Source organism: Serinus canaria, chromosome 1 (assembly GCF_022539315.1).
Source record: "Serinus canaria isolate serCan28SL12 chromosome 1, serCan2020, whole genome shotgun sequence".
Taxonomy (NCBI): Eukaryota; Metazoa; Chordata; class Aves; order Passeriformes; family Fringillidae; genus Serinus; species Serinus canaria.
The window spans coordinates 91,384,181-91,402,119 of NC_066313.1; the positions used below are offsets into that span (position 1 = coordinate 91,384,181).

General features: G+C 38.9%; 1 protein-coding gene across 1 annotated transcript; it reads right to left on the minus strand.

Moving 5' to 3' along the window:
- Nucleotides 1–1,119: 1,119 nt before the first annotated feature.
- On the minus strand, nucleotides 1,120–17,854 carry MXRA5 (matrix remodeling associated 5). Its single transcript, XM_009085477.4, has 6 exons — nucleotides 17,498–17,854; nucleotides 15,081–15,210; nucleotides 14,370–14,760; nucleotides 6,846–11,810; nucleotides 5,306–6,206; nucleotides 1,120–3,791 (listed from the first exon to the last, which is right to left on the minus strand). Exons 1-6 carry the CDS (start codon nucleotides 17,683–17,685, stop codon nucleotides 1,880–1,882), a joined length of 8,487 nt encoding a protein of 2,828 aa, XP_009083725.3. The 5' UTR covers nucleotides 17,686–17,854; the 3' UTR covers nucleotides 1,120–1,879.
- Between the last annotated feature and the right edge of the window lie 85 nt (nucleotides 17,855–17,939).

A 17,939-nucleotide genomic window follows, 5' to 3' on the forward strand; every position in this document is an offset into this window, starting at 1 on the left:
CCAGATTAGAAAGTACCACTTGGGTAACCTAGTTGAAAATCTTAAATGCTTCCTTTCTTTCTTCATTAACTGCTCTCACCATCAGCTACATCCCTGCCAGGTATTTAGGGACATGCTTCCCCTTGAGCACTGCTTGGTGATTTAAGGCCCAAGGGTTTAAACGATAAAAAAGAAACAAAGACATAATTAACTGCTATTTAATTAGGCAACATATCCACAACTTTAATAAAGCTGTGTACAACCACTGATTTTTAGCCTGCACTGAATTTTTAAAAAATAAGTTTTATAAAATATTCTATAATATAAATTGTACCCCTTGTATCTTCAGCAATGCCCTACTCCTTTAATTCTACATTTTTGTTCTATTAAAATACCTTTTACTTTAAGTAGCTCAGTTCTGTTTGCCATTATGATAAGTACACATTTTGCAACAGCTTACTATTTTCTAAACTGGATAAACTTGTGGGGCAGGAAATCTTTGTTTTCAGCTTTTGCAAAATGTAAATATTAACAAAACACTTCACATTACTGACATGTTTTGATCAACAGAGAAAAAAAAAATAAAGCTTTTATTCTAACCATATTCTAAAATATGAGCATAAGTTTTATGAACAAGCAGAACTTTAAGAATTCAGGAATATCTGAGAGAATCCACATGTTTAAAGATAAGTTAACATTTCCAAAATTCTGATTGCTATACTTTGTTGAAACATGGGCATATTCAGCACCTTGTAGTAAATATTTCTAAAGCACAAGAGATAAATCTTCTTAAAATTATGGACATTATCCAGTAAACAATCCTTGACTGCAGAAAAAGTATTACCATTGCAAATATATACTGAAATATTCATAATTTTCTATTATAAATCACTTTTAAAAAGATAAACAATTATACTAATTTGTCTTCCCTAAAACATCTATAAATGAATCAAAAAGAAATTGGGTCAAATACAAGGACATATAACACTACATTACTTCAGGTTTTCTGACCTAACTCCATACTCCCAACTGCTTGGAGTTCCTTATTGTTTGGAAAAAAAAGAAAAAAAAAGAAAAAAAAAGAAAAAAAAAAAGAAAAAAAAAAGAAAAAAGAAAAAAAAAAAAGAAAACCAGTGAATATATTCTTTGGAAAATATTTTATTTTTTATTAAAAATGTACAGTATATTGACCTTAATATTATAAAACACTGTAATGTATCAGAGTCTTGTAAAGACCAATAATTTATAAAATGAGACCAATTTCATTGTCACTCTTTCTAGTCTCATAGTCAGATTAAAAAATATATATAAAATAGATAATGAATTAATTGACCATAGCATCCTTAGTAGCTGGCAAATGTATGTTCATATGTTAAGGTAGCTAATCTCTGCATGTATTTTTCTTAAAATAGATCACTCTTATTTGCTAATTTAGTCTTTGATTTTGAAGAGCTGACAGAAGCATGAACAAAAAGGTTAATAATCATATTCTATAAGCCTAGATTATGAAAAGGCACTGCAGGGTATAAAGAAAATTATGTTTTACTAAAGTACTTCTATCACTGCAGCTCACTTATGGACAGTTAATACTTCTTTGGTACTTTTAAGGTGCTTGTTAGAACAAGAAATAGCTTTGGACTATTGACAATAGAGTACTTTAGGTCTCATGCTATTGGATAGCATGAAAAACCACATTATACTGTCTTAACAATTTTAAGACCTTTTTCAACATGTTAGTCTTCTCAGTTCCAGACTTACTACCATACTGAGTACAAAAGAAATGCAGATTAATTCCTTTTTCTTCTCTTGTTAGCCATTGTTGCAAGCAGTACTTTCCTCATTGCACTCATTTGGCAGTGACTTGAACACCAGTATCCAGTCAAAGGCACTTGTTTTAATGTTAGAATATGTGTATGTAGGTTGTTTTAGAATCACTGCCTAGTATATTTTTAGCAGTGCATTTATAGAAGCCTGCATCCCTCTGAGTGGACTGCTGGATGACTAATGACCCCTGAGGATGGAGGAATTTGTTTCCATACAGACGGGATTGAGCTCCTGTTGTCAGATGTGATTTATCTGGAAGCTCCCATGTTATTTCTGCTTTAGGGATCCCAATGGCCATGCAGTTCAGTTTAACTGAATTTCCAGGTCTGGCATAAATGACAGGCGCTGGCTCACTGGTGATCCGAGGAGGATAGGCGATGACAATGACAGGCACAGTCATAACAGAAGTGCCATACTCTGTTGACACTTTGCACTGGTAAGTGCCCCTGTCAAATACAGAAGCCTCACGCACTGTCAATGAGCCATTCTCCATCAGGGAAAAGCGACCCACGGCCTGGGGGGCATCCATAACCATACCATTGGGCAGCGTCCAAGAGATCTGCGCCCGGTGGTTTGCCTGGGTGATGCAGTGAAGCTGCAGAGTTTCTCCATTGATGATGCTCACCAGGTTGTTGTACTGGTTGCTAATTTCTGGCCTGAGTCCCACCTTGAGGAAGACTACTCGTTCCACATAACCTCCCGGGTTTCTGGCTGTACAGCGGTAGGTCCCAGCATCCCCAGCAGATAAGCTGCTGATGTGTAAGATCCCATCCCTCTTATGGTAAAATCTGTGCAGGCGACTGCCACTCAGCACTTCAGAGCCGTTGGGAAGGATCCAGCTTGTGCTGGGTTTGGGGTTTCCCTGGACTGAGCAGTTCAGATTGATGCTGTGCCCAGCAATGGCAGTGATCCTTTCGCTGACAGGGTCTCTGAAGGAGGGTTTCTCCAAATGGTCTGTGATGAGGAGCTGCACAAGCAGTCTCGCTTCCCCACCTTCGTTGCGCCCAATGCACACGAGCTGCACGGCGTCTGTCTGTCTCACCCCTCTGATGTCCAGCGTTCCATTGCGATGCACGGTGATCCTGTTCCCGTAGTAGGGAGCTGGTAAGATTACTCCTTCTGGAAAAGCCCACAGGACACGAGGAGCGGGGATGCCCTCAGCTTTGCAGTCAATAAGTTTCCGGCTGTCTCTGGTGGCTGTCTCCCTCACAGATGTTATTGCACTGAGATGACCATTGATTCTGGGAGGCTGAACATCAACGTGGATCCAAACTATCTTCCGATCTTCTCCAGCACTGTTCCGTGCTACACAAGTATAGTTACCACTGTCAGACCTTTGGGCCTTTTGGATGAGGAGGGTGCCATCTCTGTATATCTGGTATTTGTCAGACAGGGCAGGAATAGGCCTGTTGGTGGGGGAAAGCCAGGTCACTTTGGGAGTGGGCTCTCCTTTGGCTTCGCATGCTACTGTGACAACATCGCCATAAGGTACGTTAATAGCGATGTATGTTTTGTTCCTGATGGTTGCAGGCTCTGCCACCACTTTGACCCGCACTTTCATTTCATCCTTCCCAATCTGGTTTTCAGCATAGCAGGTGTAGTCCCCCTCCTCTCTCAGTCCAACATCATTGAAATACAGGGTTCCATTATCAAAGACCACGTATCGCTTCGTCCGGCTGCCGCTGTCGTCCGACTGCATGAAAGTATTGATCATGCTGCCATCTGGAAGACCCCAGGAGATCTCTGGGTTTGGCAGACCTGTGGCTACACAATCAACTTTCAGGTCCCCTCCATACTTGACCTTGTGGTTATTCTCATTCTTATGTTCTATCTTTGCTGGTTTCATCATCACATTCACTTTGAGGACCACGTAGTCATCCCCTATCTTATTGCGGGCCACACACAAGTAGTCTCCTGCATCTTTGTCTGTAACTGAATGAACAACCAGAGTCCCATTGCTGAATACTTTGATTCTAGTCTCCAAAGTGCTGTAAGGAAAGAAAAAAGAACCTAACATGAGCTACAAAATCACATTTTGGGTATTAACTACTGAGAGAAATCTGTGGGAGAATAACAACTCAACAGTATCAAAAGAAAGAAAAAAGAGTAGGAGGGGAAAATTACTATTTTTAAATATATAGATGGTCAGGAATTTCCAGGATATTCACCACCAAAAAGCAAATGGGAAAAAAATAATTATACTTACTTGTAACCAAGTAATTTTCTTGCTGTTCTTGACCACTAAATAACAAATTATGGTGGTTTTGACTCTTCTGACTACTTGTACATTATTCTATAACATTGAAATATGAGACCTCTGAATTATATAATCCACACATGAGGCTATATGGACCATAATGGAGTCTGGTACCTCAGTCTTCAGCTGAAAACAAATAAAGATGAGGAACTTCCTCCGGCATTGGGTATAAATATTAAACATTTAGAAAAGTCACAAAGAAGCAAAATGTTGCTAAGCTTTCCTTTTTTTAAGGAAAAAAAATTCCAGTATGCCAAAAAAGCTATTATTCCTTTCTACTTCACTATGGAATTAGTGTATTGTGGTAAAAACCAACTTCCTCAGTAACCATGGTTTTCTTCCCAAAGATCTCCAGTGTTTGAAAAGCAGCCCACATGAAGATCATGAGGGAAAATGAAAAAGAAACACAGTATTTTTTGTTACCACTATGAGGCATAAAAGGCAATCTGGATTTTGTGCTATATATTTTGTGATATACAGGTAACCTAAATATATTTTTTTGTCAATATAAAAAAATTATGACTATGTTCAGCTGTGAAGAAAGTTGTTCCAAATTATGCATTTTAATTACAGTGCATTTCTTATCTCTTTACAGTGGTCTAAGGTGAGCTATGAATAATTTATAGCACAGAAATTTATTTTCAGCCAAGTGTTAGGACAGTTACTGTAGAAGTGATATTTTACTTGATATTGCAAACATTGGAGAACACATTGTTTCAGGCATTTATACACCACCAGGTTTGCACAGACCTTATTGTGCAGTAACATTTGCTTATATATGACGTTTAAATTACTGTATTTGTTTAAGTAATTATAAGTTGATTTATTTGCCCTGTATTTACTGTGTGTAATGATTTGCCTAAGAGATAAAATTCAACGATCCTTTTTCTCCAGAAGAAAAGCAGGCACTTGTGCAATATTATTCAGTGTAAGCACATTGGAACAAGCAGCACACAAGCTGTATATCTGGACTTTTTGCTACGTTTACATGTGGCTGTAAAAAACAAACAGTGGCAGCTTATTCTGAAAACTTGAAGCTAACTTTTTAAGAGTAATACTGCTTTCAAGAAAATTATGCTAAGATATGACTTATATTTTTTTATACAATTTGAAATTTCTTCTTAAGGATTGTGAGAATCATTCAAAACCCACAGAAACCAGGAATGAAACTTGTATGTATATGGGTGTGCTCTTTAGGTTAATCCAAACTGCAATTTACCTGCAACACCCCAAATAGTAATTTACCTGTGAAGGGAATCAATCATCCTTTTGGAAGGCAACCTCCACAATATCCGAGGCCAAGGGTCACCAGAAGCACTACAGTCCAAATGCAGGATGCCACCGTATGTTACATCTGTTCTCTGAGGAGAGCTCCCGGTGATCTTAGCATTGGATGCGTGCTTCTTCACATGGAGTTGCACTGTTCTCCTGGCAGCTCCCACCATGTTAGCAGCAATGCACTCGTAGGACCCACTGTCCTTGGGGGAGACGTTGCGAATGTAGAGAGTCCCATTAGGAAAAACAAATAAATTCCCATTGACAAACTGAGAAGGTCGGATTTGAGTGCCATCAAAGACCACCCAGCGGATGTTGGGAGCAGGTGCTGCTTTGGCAGTGCAGTGGATGTTAATACTGCTACCAAGGGGCAGGGAAATGTTCTCTTGCTTTTCCTGCTGGATGATGGGGGGCAAGGCTGCAATGTGCAACCTCACTGCAATGCTGTCAGCTCCTGCAGCATTGCTTGCTACACATTTGTAAACTCCTCGGTCTGAAAAAGTTGCTTGCTTGATAGACAAGGTTCGATTTTCATGAAGCATTATCCTGCTTTCTGTGGCTGTGACTGCCTGCAAAATCTTCCTATCGGGGAAAATCCATGAAATTAATGGGCTTGGAGTCCCGCTAGCCTGACACTCCATTGCTATGGTATCTCCAAAGTAGACAGTGACATCTCGATAGCGGGAAAGTAAAATTTTGGGCTGGTGGGCTACAACTGTGAGCACAACCATCATTTTATCTTCGCCATGCAGGTTCTGAGCTGTGCATAAATACTGTCCACGATCCTGAAGCTGAGCATTTCTGATAAGGAGAGTACCATTCTTCCAGACTTCAAACCTTTGTAACTTGCTGTTGGCTGTCATTAGAGCTCCTGTGAAAGTGAGAGGAAAAAAAGCAAGACAAAGTCAAAGGGTTTAAAAATGTACATTATTGCAATAAAAAAGTCTTAAGTGAGATTCTAGGTTTACCCAACACCAATTACAACTTCAAAGGGCCCACATGACATCTTCAGACTCTCTCCATAGCACAAATTAGTCTTTGTTTCTATTGCAGAACTAACCACTATCTTGCAAACATGAACAGTGAGGAAATTTTTGAAGGGCTTGTTTTAGGATCCCTCTTAAATCTTTATGTAACTTTTCTGTTCCTTTTGCATATGGAGATGATACACACACCAATATTTAAGGTAGCAATGTTAACAAACCCATATTCAAAAGTATTGCTGTAATAAATTTTAACTGCTATGAATAAGCAGAGTTGGCTGCTTTTCACAGACAAAAATTACTCTTCAAAAACGAACTCATTAAATGATAGAGGTTTTCTTTTACTAGAAGAAACACTGCAAATCTATCATTACTTGTAACGACTAGTTGCAATTAAGCATTTTCTCTGCAATGATTATAAGTCACAGGAAGCATTTTTCAGTATTTTGAACTACTCCTGTGATCATGTTGCACTTCTGTGCAAAACCCCTACAAACCACACGGAAGAAATTTTTTATTTGTCTTACCTGTAGAGACTTTTGTCCAAGTAATAAAAGGCTTGGGTTCCCCAACTGCCTCACATGGGATAAAAGCATCCATTTCAGCAAGGATGGATATGGTCTGAGACGCTTTTGTGATAATTTTAGGTCTTTCCCCGTGTACTCTAAAATTAGTGGAAGACTGAATTACAGTTGAGTTGTGTGGCATAATGCCTCCCATGTAAGGAACAGATGGAAATTTTTGATGACGATAATGGACATTTTTAAAAGGGTGAACTGTAGTGCTTATTTGTGGTTTTGTGCGCTGAGAGAGAAAGGTTGGAGGGGTGATCTTTAAAACCACCCGTGGTGATGTGGTTGTTGTAGCATGTGGCATTGGAGGCACTGGAATAGCTGTAGCTTTCTGCACTGTAATCCCAGTAGGTAAAACATGAGCAACCTTCTTCTCATTTGTGTCTTTTGGCACTGGTTGACTAGGAACATCTGGTTTAGGATGCATATTTAAGTTAGGGAATATCCTTGATCTGTTGAAAAGGAATGGTATTCTGGAACTGGGGTAATAGGGGATCCCTTGACTTGGTAGTCTCCCAGCTGTGCCTCTGTTATCTGGAACATGGTTATTCCCAAAAAATCTTGAATTAAGATTGTATCTGCTCTGACCCTGAATACTGAACTTGCTTTCGGTTAATGGATTTGTTTTGTGAAATGGAGAGGCTTGCGTTGGGGCAGTTGTTTCTCTCTGGGAAGTAGAAGTTTTCCTGTCCTGGATGGTATGTGCTGCATAGGCTGTTATCTCTGGTTTGTTTGTGTAGTGAAGAGGCTGATGTGTTATAAAATAGTAAAGAGGGCCCTGTGTTACGGGAAGCTTCATTGTGCCTCTTACTGGAACGTGCTTTGGAGGTAGTCTTTGGTTTATACTTGGTATCATTCCAGCAGGTGGATGGGGAAGACTTGGATTTAGCAGTAAACTGTTGTTTGACTTGCTACTATACAACTCATTGAATTGCTGCTCTTTGGACTGTATGCTAATCCTGTTCTGGTTAGAGGAAGGAGTAGGGTGAACATTCTGTTTTGAGGTCATCACTATTTTGTCACCACCTGCTCCAACTTGTTTTGCTTCTGGGAACCTTTCTTGATTAAAGGCATTACTCTCCTTGGCAGTATAATGAAGAGAAGGATGCGAAGTGCTTGAAATGGAAGGGGGAGGAGTGACAAGTTTTGTAAATGGAATAAAAGCAGTGGATGTAGTAGGAGGCTTTTCAGTCGTCTGTGAATGATAAAACACATGTAACATAGATTCCTTTCTGTCCAAGGAAGATGGCTCTGTCCCAGCTTGGGAAGTAACAGATTTCTTTGTTTCTCTTACTGGAAAAGTCTGAGTTTCTGCAGTGCTGAAAGAGGAGGATAAAGTAATTATCTCATACTGCTGAGGTGGCTCAGCTTTTGCTGGTGTTTCTACAGATACTGTGGGCTTCCATGGCTCCTTTGAAACTGAAAGGTCCTTAAAAACTTCGACTGTGCCAACAGGAATACTTAAGTCACTCATAGTGGGATATGCCAACTGGAATGTTCCAGCAGTTGTTTCATTAACCACAACTTCTAAGTCAAATAGGTTAGGCTCTTCTTGAGATTTTGGTTTTGTTGATAGTATTGAGCTGTTTCTACATGAAGAAGTTGTGGTCCTTGATTGTTCTGCCTTAGGATCCACAGTTTCAGAACCTGCTTTCACGTCCTTCTCCGCAGGGACATTGTCTAACGAGTGGTATGCTGGCACTTCACTTTGCTCTGGTTTCAGAGGTGCACTTGACTCTTTTGTGGGAAGCGCATCATGTACAGCATATGATGATAAAATTGTGATGGGCTCAGTCACTGGAAGTTCCAAGGTTTCAGGGCTAGTAGTGTGTGTTACATGTTTGTCTCCAGGTAGAGAAGCAGTAGGCTGTAAAGAAAAAGTTGTGATCACATCTCTGATTTTTGTAATTTTTTCTGTGGCACCTAAATCTGGAATTAAGGAAGGAGTGGATTCCATACGCTCCTCTCTCCTAGCCTGTATTTTGGTGTTTTTAAGATCAGGACTTTTAAGAGTTGCAGAAGAAGTTTTGGTAACAGCTTCAATTTCAGGTGTCCTTGGAATTATAGGCATTGCCTCTGTGGTTAAAACAACACGGGGCAAAGGCTTTGGTCTTTGTCGGATTCTGTTTGGCCTTCTCCTTCTCCCATAAGGCCTTTTCCTACCATGCTGAGTAACAAGTGAAGGCATGGTCTTTCTATATGGAGTTGTTGTGGTGGCCACAGTGGTCAATCCACTCATGGAAGAAGCTGTTTCTAACACCTCTGCTGTTTTATGAGGAGCATTAGCACTCTGCAAAATGAATATGGGACTTTGTTTTGGAATAGCCAAGTTTCCACGTTCCTCTTTCTGAGAATTGTCTGCATAACTGCTGGATATGCTTTCCTGAGTCACTGTATTGCTCTGGGTTTCAGGTTCTTCTTCACTCTGAACCCTGATGGGGGTGACAGCTAGAAAACTGTTACTTAAGTCTGCCACTTTAGTATGACTTGTGGATGTTTTTTTGTGATGGTATCTTGCATCATTGCTCTTTTCTCTAACAAATGGAAAAGTAGATGAAGGAACCGTAGTAGTGCCTACAGAATCTGTTGGGATGATCTCATCAAACTGAGAAGGTGCCGAAGTTATGGTTTCAACACTAACTGGGCCCACTTCATTTAACTTCAAGCTTTTCTCCAAGGTGCTATGAAGATCCACAGTCTGAGACTCAGCAAGGAGAGTAGCATCAAGTGGTAGCTCAACAAAAGCAGAATTTTCTTCAGATATAGAAGATACAGTTTTATCTACATTTTCCACTGTGAATAAACTGCTCTGAACATCAGGAAAGTTTGTCACAATTTTTTTAGCTAGAGGTTCTTCAGTAAGGGCAACTGAATCATCTGTCCTGACATCAAGATGCTGCTCCCCTTGCAGTTGTGGAGTTGGAGAGACAGGAGTCAAATATGGACCTGACAATACAATTTCTACAGTGTCCATACTTGCAGGTGTTTCTAAAGCCCTGTGGTTGGAGAATGGTTCCGTTTCTGACCTTATTAATACAGGCTGGACTGAAAACACTTCCGTGTTCTGTGAAGCAGTGACCGAGAATTGCTCATCTTCACCAACAGGTGATGCATCAGCAGAGGAATCCACCACCTCAGCTCCAATCTCTGAAGATGGAGGGCTGGATAAGGGATAAGGGGCAGGAGTAGTTTCCTGGATGACTGATGGCAGTGAAGTTGTTACAGAAACAGTTGTGGCTGTTGTTCTAGGAAGATTCTTCCCACGGACCTTTGCCAAAATGTCAGCCCAATGCTGTGGATTAATCTGTTTGCTTGCCACATTAATTCTCCTTCGAGATTCAAATACTCTCCGGCCTTCTGCAACATTGCTATCCTGGGTTCCATCAGGACTTTTCCAGATTTTCATTTTCCTTCTGCCCTTCTTCCCCTTTTTAATCTGAGCCTCTGGCACTTGGTCACTTTTTTGTTTAAAAGGTATTTCCCAGTCTTTTAGGCGGTTCTTTCTTCTTGGGAACTCCTCCACCCCTCCTGCCCCTGATCCCTCTCCATCATCTATGACCCGCCCTCTTGTTTTTGACAAACCTTTTGAGCCTGGGCGCTTCTTTAGTTTGATCCGTTTAAATGACCTGTCGGACACCATTTTATTTACTGTGACCCTTACAACAATCTGATCTGATCCCTGCTGATTGACAGCCACACATCTGTAATGGCCACTATCAGTGACATGGCTCCTTGGAATAAGCAAAGTACCATTGGGCAGCATATAGCCTTTGGAAGAGTTTGATAAATCATTGAGTACCTGACTGTTTGGAAGAATCCAGCTCAACTGAGGGTCTGGGATGGCAATTGCATTGCATGGCAAAGCTATTGGATCTCCAACATTTTTTTCAACTCTCACTACATCTGAATCAGCTATCTGAATAGCTGCAGGCTGCACAACAAGTCTGTAAGCCATTACGTCCACATCATCTCTCACTTGGGCAATGCAATGGTACACACCTCCATCAGTGTAACTCACTGCTTTGATGATTAGTTGGCCACTACTGAGAATGGAAAACCTGCTGTCTTTCTCATTAAAAGGTGCCTGCAGTTTAGTTCCATCTGGAAAAAGCCACTGAATGGAGGGGCTCTCAGAGGCTTTCACACTGCAGCTCAGCTGACACTCTGACCCTTCCACCACACTCTGTGCTGTCCTTGTGCTCTGATTTTGCTCTATCATTACCCAGTTTCTCTGCTGCCTGTTGGTTTTGGTATGAATTGTTTGAGAAAACACGGTGAAAAAAGATAGCACCACTTTTTTCCCTGTACTCTGACGCCTGTTTAATTGGATATTTATAAGAGGCTGCATCACCCAGGAAGGCTCAGCCAGTATTTGAGCTTTTACACCTGTGTAGTAAAGAGCATCATATTCTGAGCCTTGCCTGTACTGATAGATTATTTTAGGCTCTTTTCTGAGCATAAGTTCCCTCTCTAGTTTAACAGGTACTTCACTGTAGTAAGCTATAAGCTTCCATAGTTTTTCATAGTTTTCTCGATTCATTGGACATTCAAAATCCAGTGCAATTGTGGCATTTATATCTATCTCCTGAGCCTGGATTTGATTCCACTGAATTTTGGTAGAGCCTGTTGGTTTTTCGATTTCACAGTTCAGGTGGACTATATTGCCATGCTCATCAGTCATATTTAGAGTAATGTTCCATGGCGAGGACTGAAGTTCTTTCAGAGGGAGTTCGTAACCGTCATCATCTTCCTCATTTTGAGTACTGCTATTTTGCCTCAGTAAGGACTGAATTACAGGCTTCCTACAGGAAATATCTCTCAAGTTTTGAATGTCTTCTTTCTGCAATTGTTTTGGGCTGCTGCACTTAGCACACAGCTGTCCCCCTTCATAGGCTTTGTCCTTTTTGCATTTTAAAACACCTGAAAAAAAAAAAGGGGGGAGAAAGAAAATAAAAGGGAAAGCAAGAGATAAATAAGCTGAAAAACTGTTCTAGAGTTAGACAATTCTCAGAAATATGAAATAAACTTCATGAGGATTGCATTATGTCACATGACACCTAAGGCAAGACTTACAGAATGGCACCTCTTTGTTTTACAGCTGAATGGGCACCCAATTCTCAATCTGGCCATGATTTCTTCTGACTTTAGTGAGAGGATTGAATTCTCCATCCTTCTGAAATTTAGATTCACTGCCTCTGAATTAAGTGTGTAGAAACCGAAGTGTGCAGGGCAACATTTAAATCAGTAACAAACTACTCTGTGTCAAAAAGTCTACATTTGTAGTGACAGCCTAACTTGTGGATCTAATACAAAGAGGAGTGGGACCTTTCAGCTTTCAAAAATATAGCATTTACCAGAGAAATGCTGGACTTCCTCATTAAATAATCCAGGAAGATTTTTATTTTTTCTCTATTGATTAAGAACAGCACTAGCAGTACACAAAACTTTTTACTGTAGCTACCAAAATGGGCTGACTAGTTCTTGCACTTACAAGCTATTTATCAGCAGGAAAAAATCAATTGCCACTTCTTCCCTGACCTCTGAAACAACTGCAAGCTTTATAATAATACAAAAAAAGGTAAAACAGAGAAGGAGAGCTAGACTAGGAAATTAGTCTTGACTCCTCTCTTCTGTCAATGAAGACTGTTTTCTGCAAAGTAACAATGATATATTTATTACATAATTCTGCTCACTCAACTGTCAAATATACCTTAGGTATTCAGTTTGGAACCATATAGTAAATAAAATTTATCACACTTATTCTAAGAATAAGTATCACCCTGAAGACTAAGGGATCTTTGAAAGAATGAACAATATACCAATGGGTTATAAGGCAAAATGTTAGGAGAAAGGGAAATACACAACAAATTTTCATGACATTATTTTAATTGAAAATATGTACTTTGCTAGTCTGAAAAATCAATTTTCTTGAAAAGGTGTTAAAAATTAAATACATCTTTTATATATATGTATATATGCAGTCTGTCATTTGCAGATTCAAACCGGATGTTTCAAAGATAAGGAGAAACTGGCCCACAATCAGCTTGGCAGTGGCTACACTAGTCTGAATAAATTTAATAACTCTTTCCAGACATAATTCCCAAAGAAGTTAATGTTATAATCATATGAAAAAATCTGTCATACATGAAAATGGCATGGATAAATTATTCGTCCCTTCAAAAATCACTACTGTTTTAGCATAAAGAGGTAACCTAACTGAATAAAAATGCTAGCAAGGCAACACTGCACTAAGGAAGGAATGTTCAGCTAATATATCATTATTATAACTTACAGTAAAACTTAAGTACACCCATTAGACATACACATACAATTTGAATCAAGAACAGAATGTAAGAATATTAAAATGTAAGCTAGTGAAATACAGTATTTCAGTTAGGAAATACACTATTTCAGGACTCAAAAATCTGTTTAGTCAAGAAGACTTATAGTACTCATTCAAGCATCACACATTCCTAAAAAGCACTGTCCTACAGTCAAGTGCAAAATTGCAATGAATTACATATTTTAAGATGACAAGACCTACCATCATTCACCATATGTGCTCCAAAATCATTATATAAACCTTGGGACTCCATCACTTATTTGAGACATCTTCAGTTACAATTAAATACCAATTCCCTTTTAATAATTCAGCAGAAGCTCTGGTGTGACATCAGCTCTTCTGCTGCACTGAGATGCCCAAACTGAAAACTGACACTCAAACCCCTCCTCATTTAGTGGATTCCTGACACAGAAGCATTATAAAGCTCTCTTTCTTGCTTTTGAACACAATCAGAAGCATTCCAGCCTAGGCATTGTAATACTTTTCTAATCTCCAAGACTGAATGAAGATAAACAAGCTATTTTATAAAAAAAATACATGGTTGAAAATAAATACATTGCAAGCACTTGAAAATACTTAATACAGATTTGCTCCATCGTAAACAGAAGTTGTGGTCAATGAAGAAACACAGATGGACACAAAGAATGCATACTACAGCCTTAATGTTAATAGATTCAAAATTAGAGGACTTGACCAGGAATTTGGTAAACTGATTTCCTTCCTTCCTTGGACAAACAAGTTCAAATCCAATGTTACCACCTTCCATGAGAGGATGCAGTCAGCAGCTTTGCTGGCTGAGGACAATTGGCAGCCCTTACCAAAGGTACACTGCTGTGCAAGAAAGTGCAGTAAAAATTTATAACCCCTTTCCAGTTATAAACTTCACTACCACTTCCGTCATCCCAAATGTAACAGCTAATTTCTTCACTGTTAAATACATATTTTTATCTAATGAAACAAATCTGCTTGCTTTTTACAGTGTTTTTTAAATACACATATTTATTGAACAGCAACAGAATTTATACATCACGTAGGTAAAAATACTTAGGAAACAACAAAACTATCAACACACAGAACAGGGGAAAAAAAAAATCAACATTAGGAGTTCAATAAACACTGGTAGCCTATGCTCCTACCTCCAGAAACTTCATTCCATTCAAGGAGCCACTTCAAACTGCAGTCGCAGTCCCATGGGTTTCCATGAAGGTAAAGATTTTCCAGCAGCGGCATGCCTTGAAACATCCCAGCAGGCAAGGTCCTAAGAGCATTTTCAGATAGGTAGAGATGTCTTACTGTTGACAATTTGAAGTAATCAAGGACCATAAATGTTGAAAAGGTGTTGGGGTGAAGCTGCTGAAGCAAATTTCCTTCCAGGTGGACAAGTCTTAGAGAAGTTAAACCATTAAAAGCATTTGGATGAATAAACTCAATTCTGTTGTGGTCCATGTGCAGTCTCATTAAGCTTGAAAGGCCTTGGAGAGTTTGGCCAGTTATGGCTTTCAATTTATTGTAACTAATTTTGAAAACCTAAACAAAAAACAAAAAAAAAAATCAATTAAAAAACCAACAGAGATTATTTTTAATATCTACATCCAAATAGAATAGCAATCAAGCATTTTTTTCAAATCTTTTGCACCATTGAATAATGATATGCTGGTCAGAGGTAGAATAAAACTGAGTGTTAGTTGGCATTCTCAAGTTAGGCATAGGCATAGTTAATAAATATCCAATGTATTTTGGGAGAAAGTGGTATGTTAATCCTAAAAAGGCATTATAAAGAACAATTAGTTTTGTTTTCTGTTATTCACTTAAGTTAGATTTGAAATTTAGGAAAACATGAGCATTACCTGCAGAGACACAAGATCTTTCAAAGCACCATTAGGAATATTCTGAATATCATTTCCATGTATCATGAGCAATTCCAATTTTGTAAGTCCTGCAAAGGAGTTTTCATATATAGACTGTATACTGTTGAACCTGGGGGAAAAAAAATCACACATGCAGTTACAATTTATACACTGACTGTCAAGGACTGCAAATGTAAAATTAGTATAATCTAACTTTCAGGAAAAACTGGAGGGACTTTATTGCATTGTCAAAAGGCCAGGAGTTACTGAAAGACTCTTACAAGGCCCAAGCATACTTAGCTCATGTTTACACTATGATTTCTTTCAACTCACTTTGTGGCACTTTAGCCATAAATTAGGAGTAAAAGTAATAAATAGGCGTTCAAGTTCTAATAGTTGTCAGTATATTTTTCCATGCAGCTCAGTTTATAGAATGGAAATAAGTTAATGGCCTGTGGCCAAACCATGATGCTATGCAGCCTGGCAAACTAGACAAGCTGCAGTGTTGCCAAAGCAGCATTTAACAATAAATACACAGAGGTTTGGAGAGTAAACATTAAAAATGGGTTATCTCCCAAACAGCACAAGAAGCAATAATTCACATCCTGCTTCACTTACTGTTACAATATGTAATTGGCTACATTAACTAAAAACATAAGATCTAGGAATTGACCTTCCAATTTCATCATTTGAGCCTTGAAACTCCTCTTCAGTAAGAAATACAGAAAAATCTACTCTTTGAAAATTAATCAGTTTTGCTTTGGACAAGCAAATCAGGCTTTATTTGCCAGTTTGGAACAGTAACATTTGGTGGCCTAGCTCTATATTTGTGTTTTTCATATGTATACAGAAAATTCAGTGTATTATCTAATCTAGGCATGAAAAGCCTTAAAACTAAGCATAGAATTTTAGACATTTTTCCAATTTCTCAGTATTTTCTAGAAAGCAAGGGAAGACACTGCATGAAATTAAAATACTTTAAATACAGAGAAAATACTTTTGGATCTTCACCATGTTATCTATCTAAAGATCATTAATTTTTTAAAAATTTATAACGCCATATTGATATTTTTAGTCCTTCTGCTGATCCACTAAGGCTATAGCAGACATCTTATTCAAATTATTTATTTCAAAATCAGTCCCTGGGAAAAAAATATGAATTTGTCTAAATAAAATTTTTTCCAGAATAATTACCAGTTAGAAAAATAATCTTCACCTTCTAAGTACATAGCACTTTAAGAAGCAATATGATAAAGGCACTCTTTCAAAGTGAAAGTGCAACAAAAGACAGTTAAGACTATTTCTTCCTAGGAAAGGACACAACCCAAAAGATGTCATTTGTAGTGATGAAATACAAAGGGAGGAAATGTTTTTTATGTTAACAGTATATCAAAATATGTACTTAACTAAAAAAACAGCCCAAATGCCTTAGTAACTTAGAAGCCCATTTGCCATTTTAAAAAGCAATTTAGGGATCTGAGTACATAATTCTTTCATATAGCTTTTCTGAGCACAAGAGCATTTTGAGAATAAAATTAGGCTTTAGGTGGATAAAATATTGGTGGATAAAAATTTTAACTATAGAGAAACAAAAAAAAACCACCTTAACCAAGGTCACTATTGCCAGTTATTGCATGATCAGTTGCAGCTTAGGCTGCAGGCCTTGAGGTTGTCAGGGTGAGTTCATCATGGGTAGTGGGGCAGCCCTGACACCAAGCAGAAGAGGACTGTGACTCTTGCACTGTTCTGTGTCACACAATGACCCAACACAGTACTTTTGTGATATGAAGCCTACCAACAGTCCCTGCCTTCTTGTCTCAAAATCTGACAGATGTGAGCTAGCAATATCCTGGCAGAGGACAGTGAGTTGGAGTCTGAGCAATCTCTTCCCAAAATACGCTTATATTGCGCTTAGTTGCTTAAAAAAACCCACAACTCCAAAGACAACGGATCAAATCTCTTTCCACTGTATTCATTTAAGACAGGCTATATCTCATTGTTCTTCAAAATGCTCTTGGGTTACATCATAGAATTTTACTCCAACTGTATATTTTTTTTTTTTTTTACATCAGGTATAAAATTCCATATTCTGTAGAAATCTCATAACATATTTAATTAAATATCTTTTTTTATCCACTCTAAAAAACTAAACGTTCTATTTGGCAAAAAAGAACTCGCACAGTGGTATAAAGATTTGTTAGAAAATAATAGTAACTTTCATTTGAAACAAAAAGGCAAAGCTAATTCCTTCATGCCAGCAGCTGTAGTGTTTGAAATACAGCACTGATGGGTAAGAACCCATCTCTGCGATTCCACTTGAGAAGTACACACAGAGATCCTTTGCCCCAGCTGCGCGAAGCGTTCCAGGCGTCCGCACTAAGAGCACAAAACTGCCTGCCCCAAGCTGCCATACGAACCCGAAGTTGATCCTTTCCACATGTTTGGGGATTCGTGCCGGCACGGCTGCCAGGGAGCGGAAGGTGCAGTGGACCTCAGTGGGGAGGTAGCAGGCGCAGGGCTGGGGACAGCCCAGGGCGCCCAGCGGCAGCCCCAGCCCCAGCAGCAGCACCACGGACAGCGCTCCGGCCGCCGCCCGCTCCCCCATCTTGTTGCCCCTGCTCGCCTGGCTCTTTCTGTGTGTTGTGGGGTAGGGAGGAAGAAAAGAGAGAAGAAATTATTATTTTTTAAAAATTTTATACACTCTTTATATATTTCAAACCCTTTCTATATGTAGTGATTACCTGCATTGTCTAAAAAGTCTGTAGATAATCAAGGCCAAGTTCAGTTGGAAAGCCATTTTCTTTATTCCATGTCATTTTCTATTTCACTGTCAATTTTTCCTCCATTACTCACTTCTAC